Below are 22,212 nucleotides of genomic sequence, written 5' to 3'. Positions count from 1 at the left end.
AGTAATCATGCTAAATTGCTAATTTGGTACTAGAAAATCCCTTGTCATGATATGAAACACAACTGAAAGCTATTTGGTTTGTTAAATGAAGCTTAACATTGTATTTGTGTTTGTTTTTGAGTTGCCACAATATGCAATAGACTAGCATGTCTTAGGGTCAATATTAGGTCAAAAATGGCAAAAAAGAAACCGCTTTCTCTAGAAACTCATCAGTCAATCATTCAATCAGGAATGAAGGCTATACAATGCTTGTAACCCCATTTCGATTTTTTGGGATCAGCCAGACTGTAAGGTGCGTGAGAAGTGCCCGACAAGAAAGCAATGTCTATGGCAAGTGCTACAGGATGCGTGGGGTGAAATGTCACCTGAGTATCTGGACAAACTGACAGCTAGAATGCCAAGGATCTGTCATTGCTGCACGTGGAGGAATTTTTTATGAGAACTCTGAAGTAGTATAAGTAAAAATAATTTCTAATTGAAATATAACATTTTCATGTTATTAATGTCCTGATAATACATTGTGATCAGTTGAAGGCCACTTTGGTGATTTAAAGTACCAATTTCTTTCCATTAAGAGCTAAATCTGTATTATTCCAAACTTTTGGCCTCCAGTGTACTTTATGCAGTTTCACTGTAATCCACATAAGCATTTAGAAACATAAAACACCTCAGAAAATAATTTGTTTATATATATATATATATATATATATATGTATATATATATATATATATATATATATATATATATATATATATATATATATATCAAAACCCATTCACTTGCATTGTATGGACCAAAAGAGCTGAGGAATTCTTCTAAAAATCTTCATTTGGCTGAAGAAAAAAGTCTGGGATGGCTAAAGGTGAGTAAATGATGAGAGAATTCAAATTTTTGGGTGAACACTCTATTGTCTATGGATTTTGTATTTACATAAGTTCAAGGAGCATATATATATATATATATATATATATATATATATATATATATATATATATATATATATATATATATTATATATATATATAGATATATGAGAGTTATGAGCCCAAAACTTGATATTTCAAGTAATGTTTGATTTGACAACTTGATTTTTCCAGTAATTACAACATTAGGGTTTACAGTGATAAATATTGTGTGCTATATTATTTGCATTAATGGTCTAAATCCATGTTAATCTTGGGAGTGGGGCATACTGGTATTGGTATAGTATAGTATAGTATAGTATAGTATAGTATAGTATAGTATAGTACAGTAAAGTAGGCTACCATAGATATCCACAAACATGGACCATGAAGTTTCCACCAAAATAAAAATGATTGTCTCAACTGTAAAAAAACAAATAAATATGGGATCTCCATCATTATACAAACTGCTTTCAAAAACTTTCGGCTTTTTTTTTTTTTTTTTCTTTGAGATGTTTTTATTGATATAGGCTACTGATATGATCCACTGCTATACTATGACAATTATCATGATAAACTGTAGCGGTAATAGCAATGTAATTATTAGTACTTTGGCGGAAATTATGATAAACCCGGTATTTTCTCGCAAGGGTATGCACTCCTTCGATAAGTCTTTATGTATAATGACATCTTTACAGAAAAGCCATCAGCCTTTTCGATGACTAATGTTTGACTGGAATGCGATGTGTCAGACCGAAAGTGCAATTCAAAACATCGATCCCGATTTCCGACCTTTCATTACTCCACAACACGGCCAATGTTTCGTTTCCTACGAGTGATGTTGTTAATTCTCACCTCAAATCCAGAAAAAATACGTAGAAGGAGTGTAGTAGTGCAGTCTCAATTTCCCGGAAGAATGACGTATTCGCCCTGGTGAGAATACTCGAGAGGTTGTTTTAAAGAAACAATGTGCAGTCTGTCTCAGAGTGCTTTGTAGCCTACTGTAAACGTACAGTATTTCTGCACAAAGGCCAAATTATTTTTTCATTGAAAAATAAATCTAAAAAATAAAGAAAACGTAAATAAAATGTAATAGCTGATATAACATTTGATGGCTGTAGCAGATGGATGGACCAAGGAGATTAAAACAAGAGTAAGAAATCACAGGAGACCATCCTACAATGATTCATTAGAATAGAATAGAATAGAATAGAATAGAATAGAATAGAATCGTTTTGATTTGCAGAAGGAACCCTATATGACAGTGGTCTATAAACTGATGGTACAAAAATAAGATACTGTATAACATTGACATCATAGCATATTTAATCTAATAGATTAGATACATATCTAATATAAATCTAATATAAATAATAATAATAAAAAATATTAGTAATATTAATATGACACAATTACATCAACTTGCTATTTAAATTTTGTGTTGTATGGACAAGTAAAACAAAGTTAGACTAATACAATGATAAATGAAAATATAGCTATACTTATTAAGAAAGAAATCAAAAACATTTACTAATAAAGATCTAAATTGTGGATGTATGGTAACAACAAAAGTAAAATATACACATTGTTTTCCCAGTAAACTAGACTACATTTGTCTAAATGTAAATGGCATTATTATAACCTTATAATTACATTTTTATAATCATAATGTACTTACTAAGTCATGTCAGTCTGATGTAATTTATTGAAATAACAATTTAATAAAATGATGATCTGTAAATAGTTTTATTTTATTAAAATGATTCAAATAACACTGTGTGCATGCTTAACAGAAATCAGTTTCAGACTCAGTCAGACCAACAATAAAGATAAAGATATGGAGATTTGGTGAGGAGACATCATAAAAACAAAACTGAAAGACACTCACAATTTTTTACAAGAGCGTTTTACATATGCAAGAGAAACTCAACCTTGATCTGAAACCTTGATCTTGAACCTCTTTTTTGTAGACAACAATCAACAGCAGATGGAAAAGTGAAATGGCTTCTCTTGAAACCTCATAGTGTATTAATAGCTAACAAGTCAATATTGACAACAGATCAGCTGTATCCATGTTGCAGATTTTATTTATTAATATTTTTTTACAACACTTGATGGCAACAGGCCTTTTAAACACCTGTTCATCTTTTACATGCTGGAGCACAACCTTACCTTTATGACGTTATGCCCTGCCTGAGATAATAAAGACTAATTTGATGGTGAATATTGCTATATGAAACTCTATATTAAAATCATTAGATATAGATCTTTCAGATAGGTCCAGAATTGTCCAGTCCAGAACTATACCCCTCTCTCTCTCTCTCTCTCTCTCTCTCTCTCTCTCTCTCTCTCTCATGAGATATATTAATATAACTTGTTCTTCTGACTCATTTAAAAGCAAAAGTGACTCTTTAAGTATTTGTTTAAAGCACACATTTGCTTTCTAACTTCTCAAGCAAAAATCAGAGGCACAATTTAAACAGTTCATCATGAATAATTGTCATTTTTAGTTTATATTGTACTTAATTACTATTATATATATATATATATATATATATATATATATATATATATATATATATATATATATATAAAAGATATAATAAGATATCATGGCATTACGATTATGGCAATGATTTTACCTATGAACAACAACTGCATTTATCCACTTTTTAAACACTTGTGGGTTATTTTTGGCTTATTTTGTGTGTGAATATGGTTTATGTTTTATTGACCAAATTTCATAAAATGTTAACCTTTTGGTAAGACAAATAAACAAACAAACAAATAAACAGAAGCCACAACAAATACTATAAAATCTGTATCAAATACCCTTAAAAACCCTTAAAAACTATAGATGCATCAACACATGTGAATGGCAAAACAACAACAACAACTAAAACAAACATAAATACAAATAAAACAAATTGTACTTCAAACACCCAGAGCCAACAACTATGAGGAAATTTTTTTTTTAACCCAGACAGTCATAATTTCTCTTCTGGAAAATAAACATGGTCATGTTTTGTTTTTGTTTCAGGTTTAGAGACAGCTCCTTGGTAACATTATTTTGTGTACAGAAGACAATTGTCTGTAATAAGGGAGTGTTTTAGGTTAGGGTGATTGCACCAGACTGATATGAGGGAGCTCACTGTAAATTTCCAGAACACAGAGGTAAGAGCGTGTACTGGGGTGGGTAATAACCCAACTAGTGCAAAGCTCTACTTCGCATTCGGGAGGGATGTACTAGCTGCCCATTCCCTGAAATCACAACAAAATCTTTCCGTTGAACGTCCATCCACAACAATATTAGTAAACAAAAAACTTGATGAGTTTTAACTCTTGCTTTACCACTTTATGTAACAAAATGTACCAAATTAATGTTGTTGGCCAATTTAAAAAAAAAAACATTTTTATCATAAACTTATAATGAAATATGTTTGTCAGTTTCAAACCGAATCAATCTTTATCACAATGGAAATTATAGCTTCTAATTTATGCAATAGAACTACTACTTAAATCCACATTGATTTTAAAAGCCCATAAATACAATGGGATATCATACCATATATATATATATATAAAGTATCAGGATATTGCAATTAAACAGGCTAAATCGTGAATATATAATATAATATATAAAAATATATTACCTTGAATAATTATTTTAAAGCTGAACATTTTGGAAAAGCTGAGACTTTTAGCACAAAACGGAATGATCACACTTTATGACAAAATTACACATTTACACATAAACTACAAAGAAGAACAGTAGACTAAACAGATTAAATAAAAGACAGCTAAACACTATACCTTGAATGGGATCATCTCCATCTTCTCAGTAATTTCCATTAACAGACACTATCAGAGTAACCAAGTTTTACTTTATGTGTTTAAAAGATTGCGAGGGATTTGTTTTAATGATGAAGACCAAATGACTTTGACCAACTAGGCTGTCAATTTCTCCTCTCCCATGTCCTTTATTTTCTACTATTCAGGACATGACATTAGAGCATACCAGAGATCCCATGTCATTACACGGCTATGTCTTTATTTGCTCAGTAAGTTAACATGTCAGTCTACGACTTCAGTACTTGCATTGTAAGGGGAGGGGGCAGAGCTTGCCCAGTTATGGTGCTCGCAGAGGGTTGCCTGATTGCATCATCGCAAAGACAGCTTCCCTGATGCTATAAATAGGATGACGTCACTGGACCCGCCCTCTTACTAGTGCTTCGCCTCTTCCACTATAAAAAGGGGTGATGCAACGAGGCGGCGAGAACTGTAATTTTACCGGCTGAAGCTCGAGAACACTCCAGTCAGAGTAGAGCATCACAACACGCGCGTTCTGTTCAGTCAAAACAAGGTGAGTGGCAACATTGTTGCAGAGGTTGTTTACGGGTTTTATCGTAACATTCTAGAACAGACGGTGACGTTTAAATGTCTACGTTGTGTTCAAGTAGCCTATATAAACTCAGTCAGTGATTGATTTCCAAATTGTACTGTATTTTGGGGTCAACAATGTAAAGATAGTTTTTTTACATGACATTTTACAAGCTATATATTTACTTATATATACGTATATTACTGCAGAGTAACTCATGTTGAAATTGTACTTTGTGTAATATTTGAATAACGAATTATTTTGCGATCAGCCAATAGTTCTAATGTCGGTATGTGTGTGTCGATATAATTACACTAATATCTGTTTACTTTAACTAACAACACATTGGCTTCAGTAGGCTATACCCGGTATATTAAGGTTCAATGTGAGTTTACAGGATGATTATAAATGTAAGCCTACATATTGCCTAATTAAACATGTGTTTGTAATACATAACATTTTAATAAAGTGGCTGGACAAAAATAATGGTAGCCTATAATAAAAGTAATACAAGTTATATAAATCTTATATGGGTTTTTAAGGTTTTGGGGGTGATTTGTGTTGTGATCATTCAATACGTAAATCGGTTCGGTTGTTTAAATTCTTCGTCATATGTTTTAGATTTCGTAATGATGCTTCAGCATCCTGGGATGGGTCCTTCGGAAATCAGCGCGTCTGCTTTGGTCCCCTGTCTCTCCCCGCCGGGCTCACTCACGCTGGACGACTTCACCAACTTCACTCCGTTAGTCAAAGAGGAGCTGCGCTACGCCATCCAGAACAAGCGCATGTCCAACGGCATGAGCACTATGACCACTGACCGAGCGTGTCTGAACACCGAACGACCCACTGAACTGCCTTTGGCGAAGCGTGAGGTACGAATGATTCACTAACGATCCCAACTTCCATTGCTTACACAATTTGGGCTACTTGTTCAACCATACATAATCAAGTATCATTGGTAACACTTTACAATAGGACTGTATTAGTTAACATTAACGACATTTAGTTAAGATGAACAAACAACAAACAATCATTTTATCAGCACTTTTAAACTAAGGTAATTTCAACATATAATAATACATTTTTACATTAAAATGTACATATTAACAGTAGTAAATGCATTATAAACTAACAAGAACTAACAATGAACCAGTGACGGTCATAGACTATTGGGGGCCCTAAGCAAGAATCGGGTGCCCTGTCAGTATGTTCGTAACACTATTTATAGTGTGGAGGGCCCTTGACAGATCGACAGCCCTAAGCAACTTGGTTAATTTGCCTGAGAGGACCGGCACTGCAATGAACAATAGTATTTTCATAAATTAACATTAACCAAGATTAATAAATGCTGTAAAAAATATATTGTTCTTACCTAAAGCATTAACCAATGTCAACAAACGTTACTTTTAAAATGTTACCAAATATGTCATTTTCTATATTTCAGATTTGTTAAATTGAGTAACACATACAAAGACAAGTCATGCTTAGACAATTTGCTTGTTCAACCAGTCGTTTACACATTTCAGAATGATTAGGTCATTTATGCTCTCAAAAAATTTATTTCATTTTATACATATAGATAGATAGATAGATAGATAGATAGATAGATAGATAGATAGATAGATAGATAGATAGATAGATAGATAGATAGATAGATAGATAGATAGATAGATAGATAGATAGATAGATAGATAGATAGATAGATAGATAGACAATATACAGTATTTTATAATGCAATAAATATTTACATTTCAGGTCATTCCAGAGGAGGGTGAAAGGAGAAAAAGAAGAAGGGAAAGAAACAAAATTGCAGCAGCAAAATGTAGAAACAAGAAAAAGGAAAAAACTGACCATTTACAAAAGGTACCCTTTGTTATTTTCTAAAATAATGTGCAGAAAGTCTGCTTATTAAAGTCATTAAAATGAATTGTGTCTCTCATAACACTAATTTGCTGTTTCTGAACAACATTTTCTATTAGGCTACACTTTAAAATTGGTAACATCTGACATGTATTTCTACAAGATCTAACCCTTAAAATTATAATTATTTTTTATTTTTTTTTGGGGTGGTACCTAATTAATTCAAGTTGATTCAGAGATATTATATATATTGACTTTTAACTAGATATTACCGCATGAAGCACATAAAAACAATTGTTTTAGTGCACTTATCAAAGTTAGTTTACACTCAATTATTTTTTTATTTAAATGGTTCTTGTTTTGAACATAGGAATCAGAGAAGTTGGAGTCCATCAACGCCGAGCTCAAAGCCCAGATTGAAGAACTGAAGAACCAAAAGCAACAGCTAGTTTACATGTTGAACTTACACAGGCCCACCTGTATTGTCCGTGCTCAGAATGGCCAGACCCCTGAGGACGAGAGGATGCTCTTTATCCAGCAGATCAAGGAGACCTCCTTGCAAGGTCTTAATTTTACCACAAGTGGACCAACACACACAATAGCAACTAGCTGTGGGCATCACTGAATCAAACTGTACAGTTAAGAAGCTAAAGACTCGGCAGTCATTGCCCATGAAAATGTAAAGGTTCACCCAAATTATAAAGGACTAAGGACTAAACTACACATGGGTGCCTTCCATGCCAACCAAGGTTGGTCTGATGTACACCGAAAGGGACTCGCACTAAAGTGTTTAAAGATGTTTAAAACATTTTTTCATGGAGTTATATTCTGTTCTTTAAACCTGTTCATAATTGTATGCTTTTTTGTATGCACCTAAGCTTGTTGTCATATTTATGCTAAAGCAACATGATGTATTTATCAGCTTGTTGGTTAAATGAAAACTTGGTGTTGTGTTTGACTGCAAGTACTATTCTTGTGAGGAAAAATGGAAGACTAATGTAGTGATGGCGTGTATTTTTATTTTTTTATTGAAGATAAAGACATAACATACAGGGTGATGAAGTTAATTAGCTTAGTTGCATGTGTATCTGTGGCCTCCGCCTTGTTTAGTATACTTGTAACATGCCACATGAAGTATTTCAAGCTGCTACTAACCTCTCAGGACATGGTCTATATATTACAGGAAACTCATCCTAAATAAACAGATAAAATGACAGGGATGTCAAAGAGTAGACTTTGAGATAGCCAGGTGTCAGGCATGCTACTTACAAGAAAGTCTCTCCCATTAGAGACTTGAACTTTCACCACTAAAGGCCTGTCTGTGCAATCACTTCTATGGTCTGAAAACTTTGTTACAATGCTGTGAGCAGGAGGGTTTACATTTGCCAGCCCACTGCACAATGAGGGATGTTTTTGTGAAATTAAGGGACATATAGTTATTTTCTGATGTTGCATTTTTCATATACTGAGTGATGTTATTGTGTAGATGCACAAACCTCTTCACTTATCCTAAAGAGGAAAAAAAACACTTCAAGTAAAGCTCTTATTTTTGGTCTGGTTATGTTGTCCTAGATCATGTGTCAAGCAATTTTGAAAAACCATACCACAAGACATCTGATCAAGCCCTGTGACTACATTGCCTAACTTTACATTTAGAGTTAAGGAAGAGTTTTGCCTCTGCAAAAAAACGTCTGTCAGTCGATTTTTACGAGGGGAAATCCCGAAATACCTTTTCACCTAAATCTCCCGTAACGTTTCTGAGTCTGTATTTCTTTTCAGATGTGTGTTGAAAGGTTAAATGGTGCAGGCGTCAGATAGCCTTTCTTGTTCTTTGTAATTGTTCAAACAGGCATGCCAATCACATAATGTTGTACTACTGACATTAAATGTGTTATGGAAACAAAGCTTTGCTTAATATTTGAGGTTAAACCAAAGCAACCAATACAGCTATGATTGAGATGTTAATGGCCTGTATCTGAACGAGATATGGCTTCAGTTTGACTCTTGTTTGTTGTTTGTTTTTGATACTTTATTAATAAAAACATATACCTTCAGTTGAGTTGTTCCTTGTAAAGAACTTTCAACAAACACTGGATTCCTGCCCTGGAATTTCTGAGAAAATTCTGTTCGGGTCAAAAAAAGTCCCAGCACACTCCCTTTAGAAATCCCATAGACCTCCATTGACAGGGTCCCCTCATATATCTATGCATCAGGATATCATAGCGACTTGGGAATGGTCTTTTTTGACTTGGGCAAGTAAACAACCACCTAGCAACACCCTAGTTATGCCCTACTAACCACCCAAAACACCCTCACATTGCATTAATATAAACACGTAATACATTTTGTGGTATTAATTCATTTGTTTATTGTTGCAGAGAATCCAACAGCAATTTGACCAAAAACAAGATTTTCACTGTTTTTATCTCTTAAAGGTGGGGTATGTGATTTGCAAAACGGCCGGCAGATTTTGAAAATACACAACTCTAAGGTCCTACCTTCTCTCCTCCAACGCTGGCCCTGACTCCACCCATTCGAAAAACATGGACGCGCAATCATGCACGAGCGAAAACTCAGATGCCCAGTGTTCTAGCAGTGTTCTAGACTCACTAGTCAAACAGTGCATTCACCTGTCAGACAATTTTTCAGAGCAAATTGTTGACACAGCAGGAGGAGGGGGTCGCATACCACTCTTGAAAGGTGTAGAGCTGATTTTCTCATAACTGTAAAAAAAAAAGAACATCGCCAGCCCTGGCGTCTGTACAGCGGTCTTCTATTCAAAACAGGATTCATAGAAATGTGGAACAACCCCACTAGCACTATAAAAGCTCTATTCTCCATACATAAATACAATCGCTTCCTGTTACTGGGTCACGAGCTTTGAGTATGCGCACGAACGGGACACGCGCGCCAGGGTGGTGGGGGGAGGGGGGCATGGTACGACCGTTTGATTGACACATTTTCTGTCCAATGATTCTAGATGGTCTTGAAAATGATTGGCTGGAGTTTTTCGAGTCCTGCCCGTTCCACAGATGATTAAATTGCTTAATTTTCATTTCAGTGCTTCTAATTTACAGCCAGTAAGTGGGTTAGGAATAGGATTTCAAGTTATTTTGAAAAAATGGTCAAAAAAGAAAATCACATACCCCACCTTTAAACAGGTAAAAAATGAACTGAATATAATAGGAGGGTTAAATGGAATGTAAACTGAAAAGATGTTTTGTCAGGTTACCTAAAATGTGATCATTTAAGTCACTGGTTTCATTCAAGTCAAAAATATCATTTAATATGACTTAATAAACCTGACTAAGTACCTAACAAATGTGAGTTTTAAGTGTCAGAACAAATAAGAAATGTAAATTGCTACTCTTTACAGTTTAGCTTATACTTCAAATTCTTTGTCCAAAAAAGAAGCACTGTTTATTGTACTGTTGAGAAATTTGAGCGAGCGGTAGGACAAGTCCACACATGTATAACCTGAGAGAGACGCTGACTCTAATGGAAAAGTGTGAATCAAGTTCATCCAGATAGAAATCATTCAGCATTTTCCTCTGATCTCTGACAGATGGTTTCATACTAGCAAAACAAGTATATTATGTTATTGATTGATCCGTTAATTAATTATGAAGTGGCATGATGAGGCATTGAACTTTCATAAGAATTATTAAAGTCTTCTTCTTAAATTCCACAGAAAGCTCAAGGCAGTGCTAATGCACAAAGGTGCTAGAAAACTTTTGGCAATGTTTGGGATGTGTGCAGGAACTACAGTACTTTTTGTTAATTACCATTTTAGGAAGGTTTGGAAAAATTGCTTGCAAAATCTTAGGTTTACTTTTCAAAAATAAAATTAAAATCTGTTGTCGTTCAGTAACTAAAAGTTATTAAGTCCCTTTCATACCTACAGTCCCAGTACTTTTCCCTTTTTAGATTATTTCTGGATGAGAACTCTTACGAGGAACAAAACACCCGAGAACTCTTACACGGAACAGGACACCCATTTCCTCTTTTGCATTCACATTCACAAAAGTAACCCCCGTAGTACATCATCTAGTATGAGAAAATGACATTTTTCTTCTGACAATGTTGGCAAACACGATTCAGTAGCAACAACAACAATGAAATCAACAACACCGAAGGAGGACGCCAGGATTGGAGCTACGCTTTTGTTAGAGCCGTTTTATACACACTTTGGCTGCAAACTTAGTCAGCTGCCTAAACTGGTAATGGTTAAAACAACAGCGTTTGTGGATGAATGGAACTCTTAAGGAAACTGGTCCCTGAAAAGTTTAAAAAGCACTTTATTTCATCCTACTTCATTATACAGCCTCCGAAGGCAGCATTTCCACAGTTTTGGACGCAGCCCATGCCTTCAGGTTATGGTTTTAGACTGGTTGCATGATCCGTGCGTGCTGTACTGTGTCCTGCAGCTGGAATGAGAGGACAGGGGAAGTGGTCAGACTTCTCAGCAGAAAACATGTTGAAAATGCACTATAAACCTATTAATCAACACAATCTTTTACAATAAAGGCTTTTTTGAATGAACATAAATTACTGAACTGAAATAATCACTCATTGTCACGCAATACTTCCCTCATGTAAACTAGATTTCATGACTGTTTCGTTCTTAATGTATAAATATTTTCTGTAGTCACACAGTACAAACAATATAGATGTGATAAAAACTCAAAACATGTCTCTACGCCCCTAATATACCTACCTTGGAGAAGGAGCGGAAAATGTCCCTTTAAATGTTATTGTTCCTCAGGTGCAAAAGCAACAAAAAGTACTAGTCCCAGGGAAAGTACCTAAAACGGGCTATAGTCCCTGCAGTAGGAAAGGTTCTTTATATAGGGAGCAACTTATTAGCATGACTATTTTGATTTAGTAGTGATAAAAACAGAATACACAAATAGACACATTACTTAATTGCCTATGAATAACAACAGAGTGGTATCACTTGTTTATAATGCTGATATTAAGGAAGATAAAAGACTGAATGGGAAAACTGAATGGACAAAACAATGCCCCCGAAATATAATTTCTTATTGGAAAGGACTTACAGCCAGAGTGTATTTAACTGGGTAAACAACATGTACCAATAGGTCCTAGGATTACATTTCAAATGTGTCCGTCCATCTGGAAAAACATAGCGGTGTTGCTACAACACTTAGCTTTATCAAGATGTGTATGTAAATTATATTGGTTCTCTGGAATATGGGTTCAAGATACAAGATTTCTACTGAATCCATTTCAATAGTTCCAAGTTAATCCATTCATGTTAAGAATATGCCCTGTAATCTTTAATTGCATTTGCTGTTGTTGCAGGTACTCCACCCTGATATGTAATAAAATAAGATGCTTAGGGCCTTTTTGTCCAGACAGTTTAGTTTCAGATAAGTCATTCTTTTATTTGCTCCCTTAAAGGAATGTTCCGTGTTCAATACAAGTTAAGCTCAGTTGACAGCATTTGTGGCATAATGTTAATTACCACAAACAATATTTTCGACTAAAAAAGTTTCAGTAAACAGCTACAGTAAGCGACTACTATGGAAGTGAATGGAGCCAGTCAATAAACTTTAAAATACACATTGTTAAATAGCCACAAGACATGAATATGAAAAATATTTGCATATTTTTACTTGAATAAAATTGCTTTCAAACCGTATTTGTGTAAAGTTATAATAAACATTTCTACTTTGTTACCATGACGACACAACATGGGGGAAACCCTGTAGGTGGTTAAACATCATGTTTAATAAGTATAATACTTACATCTTGTGGCTACAGATTTGAAGCAGTGTGTATTTTAATGTTTATGGACTGGCCCCATTTACTTCCATTATACTTTCCTTGCTATAACCGAGATTTTTGTTTCTCCTTTTTATAATATACATGGGACGAATCAAAAACTAATTTTGTGATGATCACAATTATGCTACAAATGCTGTCAATTGAACTTAACTTGTATTGAATTCAAAACTTCCCTTTAATTTGCTTTTGTTTTTCCCCTTAAAGTAGAAAAACATGCATGTGAATGTCACTGTGAATTCGGTGATAGTAGGTCGAAAGTCCTTCAGCTGAAATCTGTCTGTGCTCACTGATATTCAAACTGCTGCATCCAGAGGCTGAAACTGGAAGTGTTGTTGAACGTATGAGCACATGTAAGATCAGTTTCCATGTGAAATGTCCAAAAAGTGGCACCAAAAGCAAGTTGAATGTAGTAGTAAATGGTTAAAAAGAGTCAACAGGTATTCATATTTATTAACCAGTGGGGCAGTGGTGGCTCAGTGGTTGAGGCTCAGGGTTACTGACCAGAAGGTTGGGGGTTAGCACCACCAAGATGCACCACCAAGCACCACCAAGATGACACTGTTGGGCCTGTGAGCAAGGCACTTAACTCCAGGTTGCTCTGGGGGAATTTTTCCAGTAATAATTGCACTGCAAGTTGCTTTGGATAAAAGCGTCTGCCAAATGCATAAATGTAAATGTAACCATATGCCCTAAACCAAACTCCAACCCTAAACCTAACTTTCAAAGTAAAAATGTAATCTTAAAGGTGCACTCCGTAACTTTTGTCTTTGTTTCATCTTGGACTTACACCCAGCGTCTTGGATGCGGCATCATTTAGTCAAGTTATTTTTAATCAATGACGGGACGGTTACTGAGTTTAAGCGAGTAGTATTCGGCTGGTCATGTGATTCTAAAATGGCAGCCCCATGCAGAGCCTCTCCATGTAGAATAAAACAGCTTTTATAAGGTTACTGTTATGACTGAAGTCTTCATTTTAATGCGAGTGGTCATGATTTCCTACATACAGTATATTGCTAAATTACAGTTCATGTCTTTAGGAGTTAAACTTTTTTAATGAGGAAAGAGTTCATGCTTAAAGGGAAAATGCAACCTAGGAACCACACTCATCATTGATGCAGTAGAATGGGGTCTATGTCATGGTACTGGAACACTCGGTAGCAACATGTTGACTTACCGTGTGATAAGATCAGTCTGGACCAAATGCATCTTTATTATTTCTGATCGCAACTTGTCAGACTTAAATAACCCAACAAGATTGCACTTTGGAACTACAAGATTATCTTCAGAAGGCACAATATGGGAAGCAACAAATATATTTTAATACAAAGTAAATTGAAACTTTTCTGAAATCTAAACAAGCTATTTAAAACTATCAGTTTTCTTCTGGTGAATGCACTTACCGGTGAATGCATTCATTTTACATTTTACATTCAGCTGTGAGTGACCTAGACGCCTTACAACATGACCTGACTTCCACCATGATGCAACTGCACTTTGCCCTGGCAGGATGTTAACTAACATGGTCACAGCCCTTGGCAATAAATGCAATCAGTGGAAACTTCTAATTGTGATGCAACCGCTTAAAACTGTTGCAATGGAATCTACAGATGTCAGTGTTTTGAAACAGAGCTCAGGTTATTTATTTCAAACATTCAAGTCATAACCATTAAACATGATTGTAAAGTGTTGATGTAATACACTGATGTCATATATATACAAATCATGTTGAAAGAAACAGTCAAATATGACTGACAGGTTTTAAAAATGTTCAGCATGCATATATGCTTACTCCCCTGTTACTGTGTCTACAAACCTCATATTTAGAACGATTGATGGGTGTGCATAGATAAATGCTGAAGGCATTTAGAAACCAGTCTGGATCACATTCTTTCCCCTTTCTTTTACTTTAGGGGAGATCGAGGAAGTAGGCTAAATGGGAACTTCAAGGTCCACATTCTTTTTTGTGTTCCTGTAAGGGTTCCAGGTGTTTTAAGAATCGAGGGCAAACACCTACAGATTTTACCAGGAAATAAGAGGGAGGACGGAAGTTAGAATTACAGAATTTTCTGCCCAGTGGTGCTTTAAGAAATGCACTGGCTGATGACACACCCCTCATTTTCCAGCTAACAATGGTATTTGCATAGGCCTCTATTAAGATTTAAAAACATTTCCAATGTAAAGGCGATTTAAAAATGTTTGTGAAAATATTTTCCACATCCTTCTATTTTCATGTTGTGACAAGATTAAAACAGTTTAAGGAAGCAGCTAGCTCTACTTTTGAAAAAAAAAACAAAAAAAAAAAACATTAAAAACAACGTTTTAAATGCATGTTAGTCAACAATGTGTCCAATAAAGAGCACAACAATCAAAGAATTTGAGTTGACCACAAAGCCTCTTTCAGAAGTTTACAAAGTTTATAAGTTTTATAAGCTGCTCGTAGAATATACCACATCCAATAAGGTCTAAGCAGTTATGTATTCTCTTATTTGTATGCATGAATTTACACTCACTTAGAACTTTATTTGGAACACTATGGTCCTAATAAAGTGCCCGATGTGGTCTTCTACTGTTGTAGCCCATCTGCCTCAAGGTTTGACGTGTTGTGCATTCTGAGATGCTATTCTGCTCACTACAGTTATACAGAGCGGTTATCTGAGTTACCGTAGACATTGTCAGCTTGAACCAGTCTGGCCATTCTCTGTTGATCGCTCACATCAACAAAGCATTTCAGTCCACAGAGCAGCTGTTCACTGGATGTTTTTTGTTATTGGCACTCTAGTAAGTGCCAATAACAAACTCTAGAAACTGTTGTGCGTGAAAATCCCTGGAGCTCTGCAGTTACAGAAATACTCAAACCAGCCCGTTTGGCATGAACAAACATGCCACGGTCAAATTCACTGAGATCACCATTTTTACCCCATTCTGATGGTTGATGGGAACATTAACTGAAGCTCCTGAACCGTATCTGCATGAGTTTATGCACTGCACTGCTGCCACATGATTGGCTGATTAGAAAATTGCATGAATAAGTACAGGTGTTCCTAATAAAGTGCTCAGTGAGTGTATATGTATGCATTAATTGCAAACAGTATCATGAAGTTATGTATCATTTTAATTGCTTTGAAAGACATAATAAATGTATGCACACAATGAAATCAAGCACCAATTATAGCTACACCTTTTCTGTAGAAACTATCCTTTAAATTCAAAATAATCAAAATAACAGTATTTGTGCTGGCAAAGTGGGCCAATTTGGTGAATATTTGAGATCCTAATATACTGAAACGTGCAGCACTTTTAACATTACCTTGTTGAAATCCCCTAACAAATGCGTTTTGGCCTTACATGTTTTAAAATAAAGTACAGAGCTGTGTGGAGCTCTAGGACTTTTCAGAAGAGAAGAGAAAACTGGAAGAGAAATGTAGAAGTGTGTACCACGCAATGGTTAAGAAGGTGAGTCCATGAAGGTTTGAGGAAGTGATACAATCAGGAATAAAATCTGACCACCATCTTACCGCAACCACCACCAATATAGTTTCAACACAAAATTACACAAAAACAAAAAACAACAACAAAAAATATTTGTGTCCATTCCTGATTTCATAATCTAATTGAAATAGAAATTGCAATAGCAGGTTGGAATCTGTGTCACAAAGTGTACAAGCCAATGTCATATAGAACAGATTTTAAACAAATGTCAAACAAAACAGACAAGAAATTTTCTTTTACTAAATACAGCGACATATATAAGACAAGAAACACAATCAAACCAGAGACAGAAAAGAAACACTTAGTTTAAATACTTTAATAATGTGCATAACAAACCTGCTGTCACTCTGTCAAACCTGTTTTCCTAAAACCTACATGGTTTAGTTCATAATACAAGTCACATATATATTACACACACACACACACACACACACACACACACACAAAAACATGTCAAAGCAAAGAGAGAAAAGTAACGTTTGAATTATGCTAATCAATTATTGTTAGTTTTAATATTTTACAATAATGTGCTGGCATACCAAACATGTTGTCACAGAGTGAAACTGGCACAGGGTATTTTGGTCAAATAGCTCTCTAAAGCAGAAGTCATGCCATTCATTCATTTCCAAAGTAGCTACATCAAATGGTTTAGATAGTGGTAAGTGGCTGTATTCATGTGAGCCAAGACCGTGGGATAAGTAACATGACAACAGAATTTCAGAATGTCATACTGCAAGAGAAACTTTAAATATGAACAAATGATTTGACAATCATTCACTTGCATCCTTACTGAAAGCAATTTAAATTGAGCACAAGAGTTAATACTTTTGAATGAAAAAGATGTTACAAAACAAAGGATGTTACACTGGCGGCCAAATTTTTTAATAATGTACAGATTTTGCTCTTATGGAAATAAATTGGTACTTTTATTCACCGAAGTGGCATTCATCTGATCACAATGTATAATCAGGACATTAATAATTTGAAAAATTACTATTACATTTTGAAAATTGAGTTATCATCAAAAAAATCCTCCACGTGCAGCAATGACAGCTTAGCAGATCTTTGGCATTCTAGCTGACAGTTTGTCCAGATACTCAGGTGACATTTCACCCCACACTTCCTGTAGCACTTGCCATAGATGTGGCTGTCTTGTCGGGCACCTTACAGTCTAGCTGATCCCACAAAAGCTCAATGAGGTTAAGATCCACATCTGTTGTCCAATGTCTGTGTTTCTTTGCTCACTCTAACCTTTTCTTTTTGTTTTTCTGTTTCAAAAGTTGCAATTCTTCCAATAAGGCCTGCACCCCTTAGTCTTCTCTTTACTCTTGTACATGAAACTGGTATTGAGCGAGTAGAATTCAATGAAGCTGTCAGCTGAGGACATGTGAGGCGTCTATTTCTCAAACTAGAGACTCTGATGCACTTATCCTCTTGTTTAGTTGTACCTCTGACCACCCATATCTCTTTCTGTCCTTTGTCATTGAAGACTGTAGTGTACACCTTTGTATGAAATATTCTTTTTTTTTTTTTGTGGCAATTTCAAACCAGTGATGCTTTCTTGTATATTTTTCATTAATGTGCACATTCTATATGGTCAAAGTCACACATTTGCTTATTTGATTAGTGTCCACGAAATGGTGCAGGAATGTAAAATGTGCACATTCTATAATCATATTACACATTGAACTCACAGTAATTTTGTGTGGCACATATAAAATGCAAGTTTGCATATTTTAAACAGTTTTTTAGTAGGCTAACAACAACGAATTATCATTGAAAAGTTTTACAAAAGATATTCATATATATATATATATATATATATATATATATATGCAAACTTGCATTTTATGTGCCACACAAAATGACTTTTAGTTTCAGTTCAAAGTGTCTGCTTTGTTTCACACACACACACACACACACACACACACACACACACACACACACACACACACACACACACACATATATAACATCAATGCAAAAATACTAAGAGCATCAAACGAGTATAGTAAAGTTGAAGCATAATTTCGAGTAAAGTTACTAGTCGCACTCAAAAGTGACATGATAGCTGTAATAGACTAGTAAGTATTCACTAAACTGAACAGAAAATAAAGACAAACACGCATAAATTACGAGGTCTACATTTTTTTTAAACTGAGTGTCAATCAGCATCTTAAGGATGTTACATTTGTGATTTTTGCAAATGCTCTCGGGGATGTTCTCTGAAGTCACGTGGTGCTCTTGAGACGCATGTTGCATAGAGTTCAGTGTGCTGTATAAACACCAGTAATTAAAGAAAAATTGTGGTTTATAGACTTTATTGTATTTTGACGGTTTTATTTTAAGAAGGTCACCATGATTCGCTGTTAAATTCGTTCAACAAAGGACAATAAAAATAAAGTTTGGAGTCAGTTAATTTGCAAAACAACTCTGGTAGACCAATAACACTAATAACCAATAACATAAATTGATTTATTGGATTTAACCACTTATTTCGGTGCGATGTATATATACATATATACATATATGGGAAAGAATAAGCATACAATAGACTAACTGGAAAACACTTTACAATAAAAGATCCATTCGTTCTCATTAGTTAATGCATTAAGTATCATGAATTAACAATGAACAATATTTGTTACAGCCTTTAGTAATCTTTGATAATGTAAGTTAATTCAAATACAATTAGTCATTCTTTCTTCATAGTGCATTAACTAACGTTAACATATACAACTCTTGAGTTTTAAACTGTATTATTATTACATGTTGAAATTAACATTAACCATCAATAATATATCTGGTAAAACTTTACAATAAGGTTCCATTAGTTAACATGAACTAAAAATTAACAATATTTTACAGTATTTATTAATCTTGGTTTATGTTAATTTCAACATATCAAAAGTTGTACATGTTAACACAAGTTAATGCACTATGAACTAACAATGCACAATTGTATTTGTATTAAGATTACCAAAGATTAATAAATGCTGTACAAAATAAATAATTCAATGTTAGTTTATGATACCTAATGCATTAACCACAGTTAACGAATGAAACCTTATTGTAAAGTGTTAAAATAAATGCTGTAGAAGTATTGTTCATTGTTAGTTCGTGTTAACTAATGTTAACAAATCGATAATTGTTGTAAAGTGTTACCGACTCACTCTAACAAGTCACATTCGATTACAAAAACATTCAATTACATTTTATTCACATTTATCTCATTATAGATGATTTTTAGAGCTGGAACATAGTCCCCACTGTACTCTGCATCAGATACAGCTCTTTTGATGGTGGAGGGGAGCCTGTTATGAAGGTCTGGACAGCCATCTCCTACTGAACTGCCAAATACCTCTCTGTAGATTTCCACTGACTCTGCTGAAGGCTGCATGTCTAAGACTTGACGCAAGCCATCAGCTGCATGCTTCAGACTTTTCAGAGACTGAACAGAATAAAGAACAATGTTGCATGTTAATGTAATGTAAATGTGAACATATTTAATCTATAATGAATTTATAACTGAGACATGTCACTGGGTAAAATAGACAAGTTAAACCGTGCAGTTCAGATTTGTTAAAGCACTGCATAAATATAATTGAGTACCATAGATTTGTACCTTCATAGATGTACTGGCTTGCTTAAACATTGTAGGGGCAGCAGCGGACACATTTTTGATGATAGTGTCTGTGAAAACAATGTTTAACAGGTGCAATTATTGTAAAGGGTACTGCTATACAAAATGCTTTTGCTGAAAAAGGGAAGCAGGCACACACCTTGAACTGGATCTGACTTTATGTCTTGTGGCTTCACTGCCTGCTCATACAAACCCTAAAATATAAGATGAATGGTAAACATTTTACTTTTGCAATGTCACAGGTTTAACTCCCTTCCAGAAAACAGAAAACTCTTTTTCTCACCTAATTTATGTTACATCAACAGGTTACCAAAATTGTCCAACAATTATAATGGCATCTAGTGGCCAGAGGAAGAACACCTTAAATTTTAAGATATTTATGCAGTGGCTGTAAATTGTTCCAATAATTTCCACTAATTGTCCAAATAGTTTCAATTTTGTACGACTGTCAAAAAAAAAAAAAAAAAAAGATATCCTATATAGATTAATTTTAAATGTAGTTTTCTGTTTTCTTGACTCGACTTGATCATTAATTAGCCCCCTCTACTGGTGAGATACAGTTATACTTACACAGGGCTTTTATAGACAATTCCCTGACAAAATAATTTTTTTGTGTGGGGAAAAAAAAAAAACATCATTATGTATATGACACCCTATATTGTACATGTGTAGGCCCTATATATGACTGTTTGTATGTGATGTATATGTATGTGCATGCATGCTTATATATTATATGTGCATATATATGCTTAAATATAGTGTTTTGAATGTATATGAAATGACAAGACAGTCTTTATAATGCATTGATATAATAATAGCAAAAAATAATATACATTTTAGATGTGCCAATTTAAAAAAAATATATATCATAATTTTAGAAAGCTAAAAAACAAACAAACAAACAACTTTTTTCATTTAAATGGAAATGTATGTCTATTCATGCTGGGGAAGATTCAAGAGGAAATAAACATGTCTCACCATGAGTTTTCTCTCCGCCTTCAATGATCGCACAACCTGGTTGCGTATTTGCTTTGGGTAAGAGCTGCGCTTCCAGGCGGTCTCTACAATCTTCTCATCCAGCAAATCATTTACCTTGCTCTCATAGTCTAAATATTCAAAACAATGTTTCAAAAACAACACATATAAATGTTTGTCAAGCCCTTGATTTAATTTAACTAAAAGTATTTGAGACTGAATATACAATGTCAGAATGGTATGAACCCCTTTAACGTCAATAGATTTTCTTCCCACATAAGCAATACATGTAGGCTACAGTAAGATTATGTAATAAAAAATACTGTGATCCACAAAAATTCAGGTAAGAGCCATTATGGGATGCAGATAAAAGGAATAGCAACTAAAGAGCATTTATTGTATAAATTGCAAAGAGTTCACTGCAGTAATTACAATAACCTACCTGCACAATAATCCTCTGTTGTCTCGTCCCATGATAAGCCATCAATTACTATATTTTCTTGCACCGTGAACTCAAAGTTCTAAAAGTTGAAAGAGCCAAATAAGGTGAATAAAAGAAAAACAACAAAGACAAACATATGACACTATAAAAACTGCCATAGATCTTCTAGTAAACATAGTTTAACTGTGACATTTGTAGTAAAACTATATAATAATCAAAGGTAAAATCCAAAAAAATGTCTTCTCGTTATCATGGAAAAATTTATGTAACTATGGTTTCAAACATCAGTAGCCTATACATTTAGAAATAAACTATATGTTAATGCATCTGTGGTTGTGGTTAAAGTAGATTTCCAAACTCCCAAAATAGATTATTTTATATGCATTTTATCATAAATACTATATTTAATATTAGTAATGTTACTATAGTAAAACCATGGTAAATTCAAATTATATCTTTTACATATTACTGTTTACTAGTTGTTACTAGACATACCACAACAATTTCTTGTAGCAGTGTGGCCTTGTCCTCCTCGGACATGTTACATTGGCCATTTAACAGCTTTTTTAATAAGTCTTTATACTTTTCAATCTGTTCACGAACAGTTCTTTTAGAATCGACATTTACTCTGAAATCTTCCCAGCTAGCACGATCTTCTTCTGCCATAACTGCCGCTTATTTTTTTAAATATTCCCTGGAAACGGAAGC

The 22,212-nt window shown here is 34.4% G+C and overlaps 2 protein-coding genes across 2 annotated transcripts; one reads left to right on the top strand and one right to left on the bottom strand.

The window, feature by feature from the left end:
* Positions 1 to 5,196: 5,196 nt before the first annotated feature.
* Positions 5,197 to 9,190, top strand: atf3 (activating transcription factor 3). Its single transcript, XM_052096225.1, has 4 exons — positions 5,197 to 5,266; positions 5,906 to 6,156; positions 7,040 to 7,147; positions 7,515 to 9,190. The coding sequence occupies exons 2-4, from the start codon at positions 5,914 to 5,916 to the stop codon at positions 7,767 to 7,769; spliced, it is 606 nt and encodes a 201-aa protein (XP_051952185.1). The 5' UTR covers positions 5,197 to 5,266; positions 5,906 to 5,913; the 3' UTR covers positions 7,770 to 9,190.
* A 10,269-nt stretch (positions 9,191 to 19,459) lies between these two features.
* On the bottom strand, positions 19,460 to 22,177 carry nsl1 (NSL1 component of MIS12 kinetochore complex). The gene is made up of 6 exons (XM_052096570.1): positions 22,000 to 22,177; positions 21,505 to 21,583; positions 21,066 to 21,193; positions 20,227 to 20,281; positions 20,070 to 20,137; positions 19,460 to 19,895 (listed from the first exon to the last, which is right to left on the bottom strand). Exons 1-6 carry the CDS (start codon positions 22,168 to 22,170, stop codon positions 19,653 to 19,655), a joined length of 744 nt encoding a protein of 247 aa, XP_051952530.1. The 5' UTR covers positions 22,171 to 22,177; the 3' UTR covers positions 19,460 to 19,652.
* Between the last annotated feature and the right edge of the window lie 35 nt (positions 22,178 to 22,212).

The sequence above is a fragment of the Xyrauchen texanus genome, chromosome 28 (assembly GCF_025860055.1).
Source record: "Xyrauchen texanus isolate HMW12.3.18 chromosome 28, RBS_HiC_50CHRs, whole genome shotgun sequence".
Classification (NCBI taxonomy): domain Eukaryota; kingdom Metazoa; phylum Chordata; class Actinopteri; order Cypriniformes; family Catostomidae; genus Xyrauchen; species Xyrauchen texanus.
The sequence above is the reverse complement of the archived record's forward strand: the minus strand, read 5'-3'. Positions and strand labels throughout refer to the sequence as shown.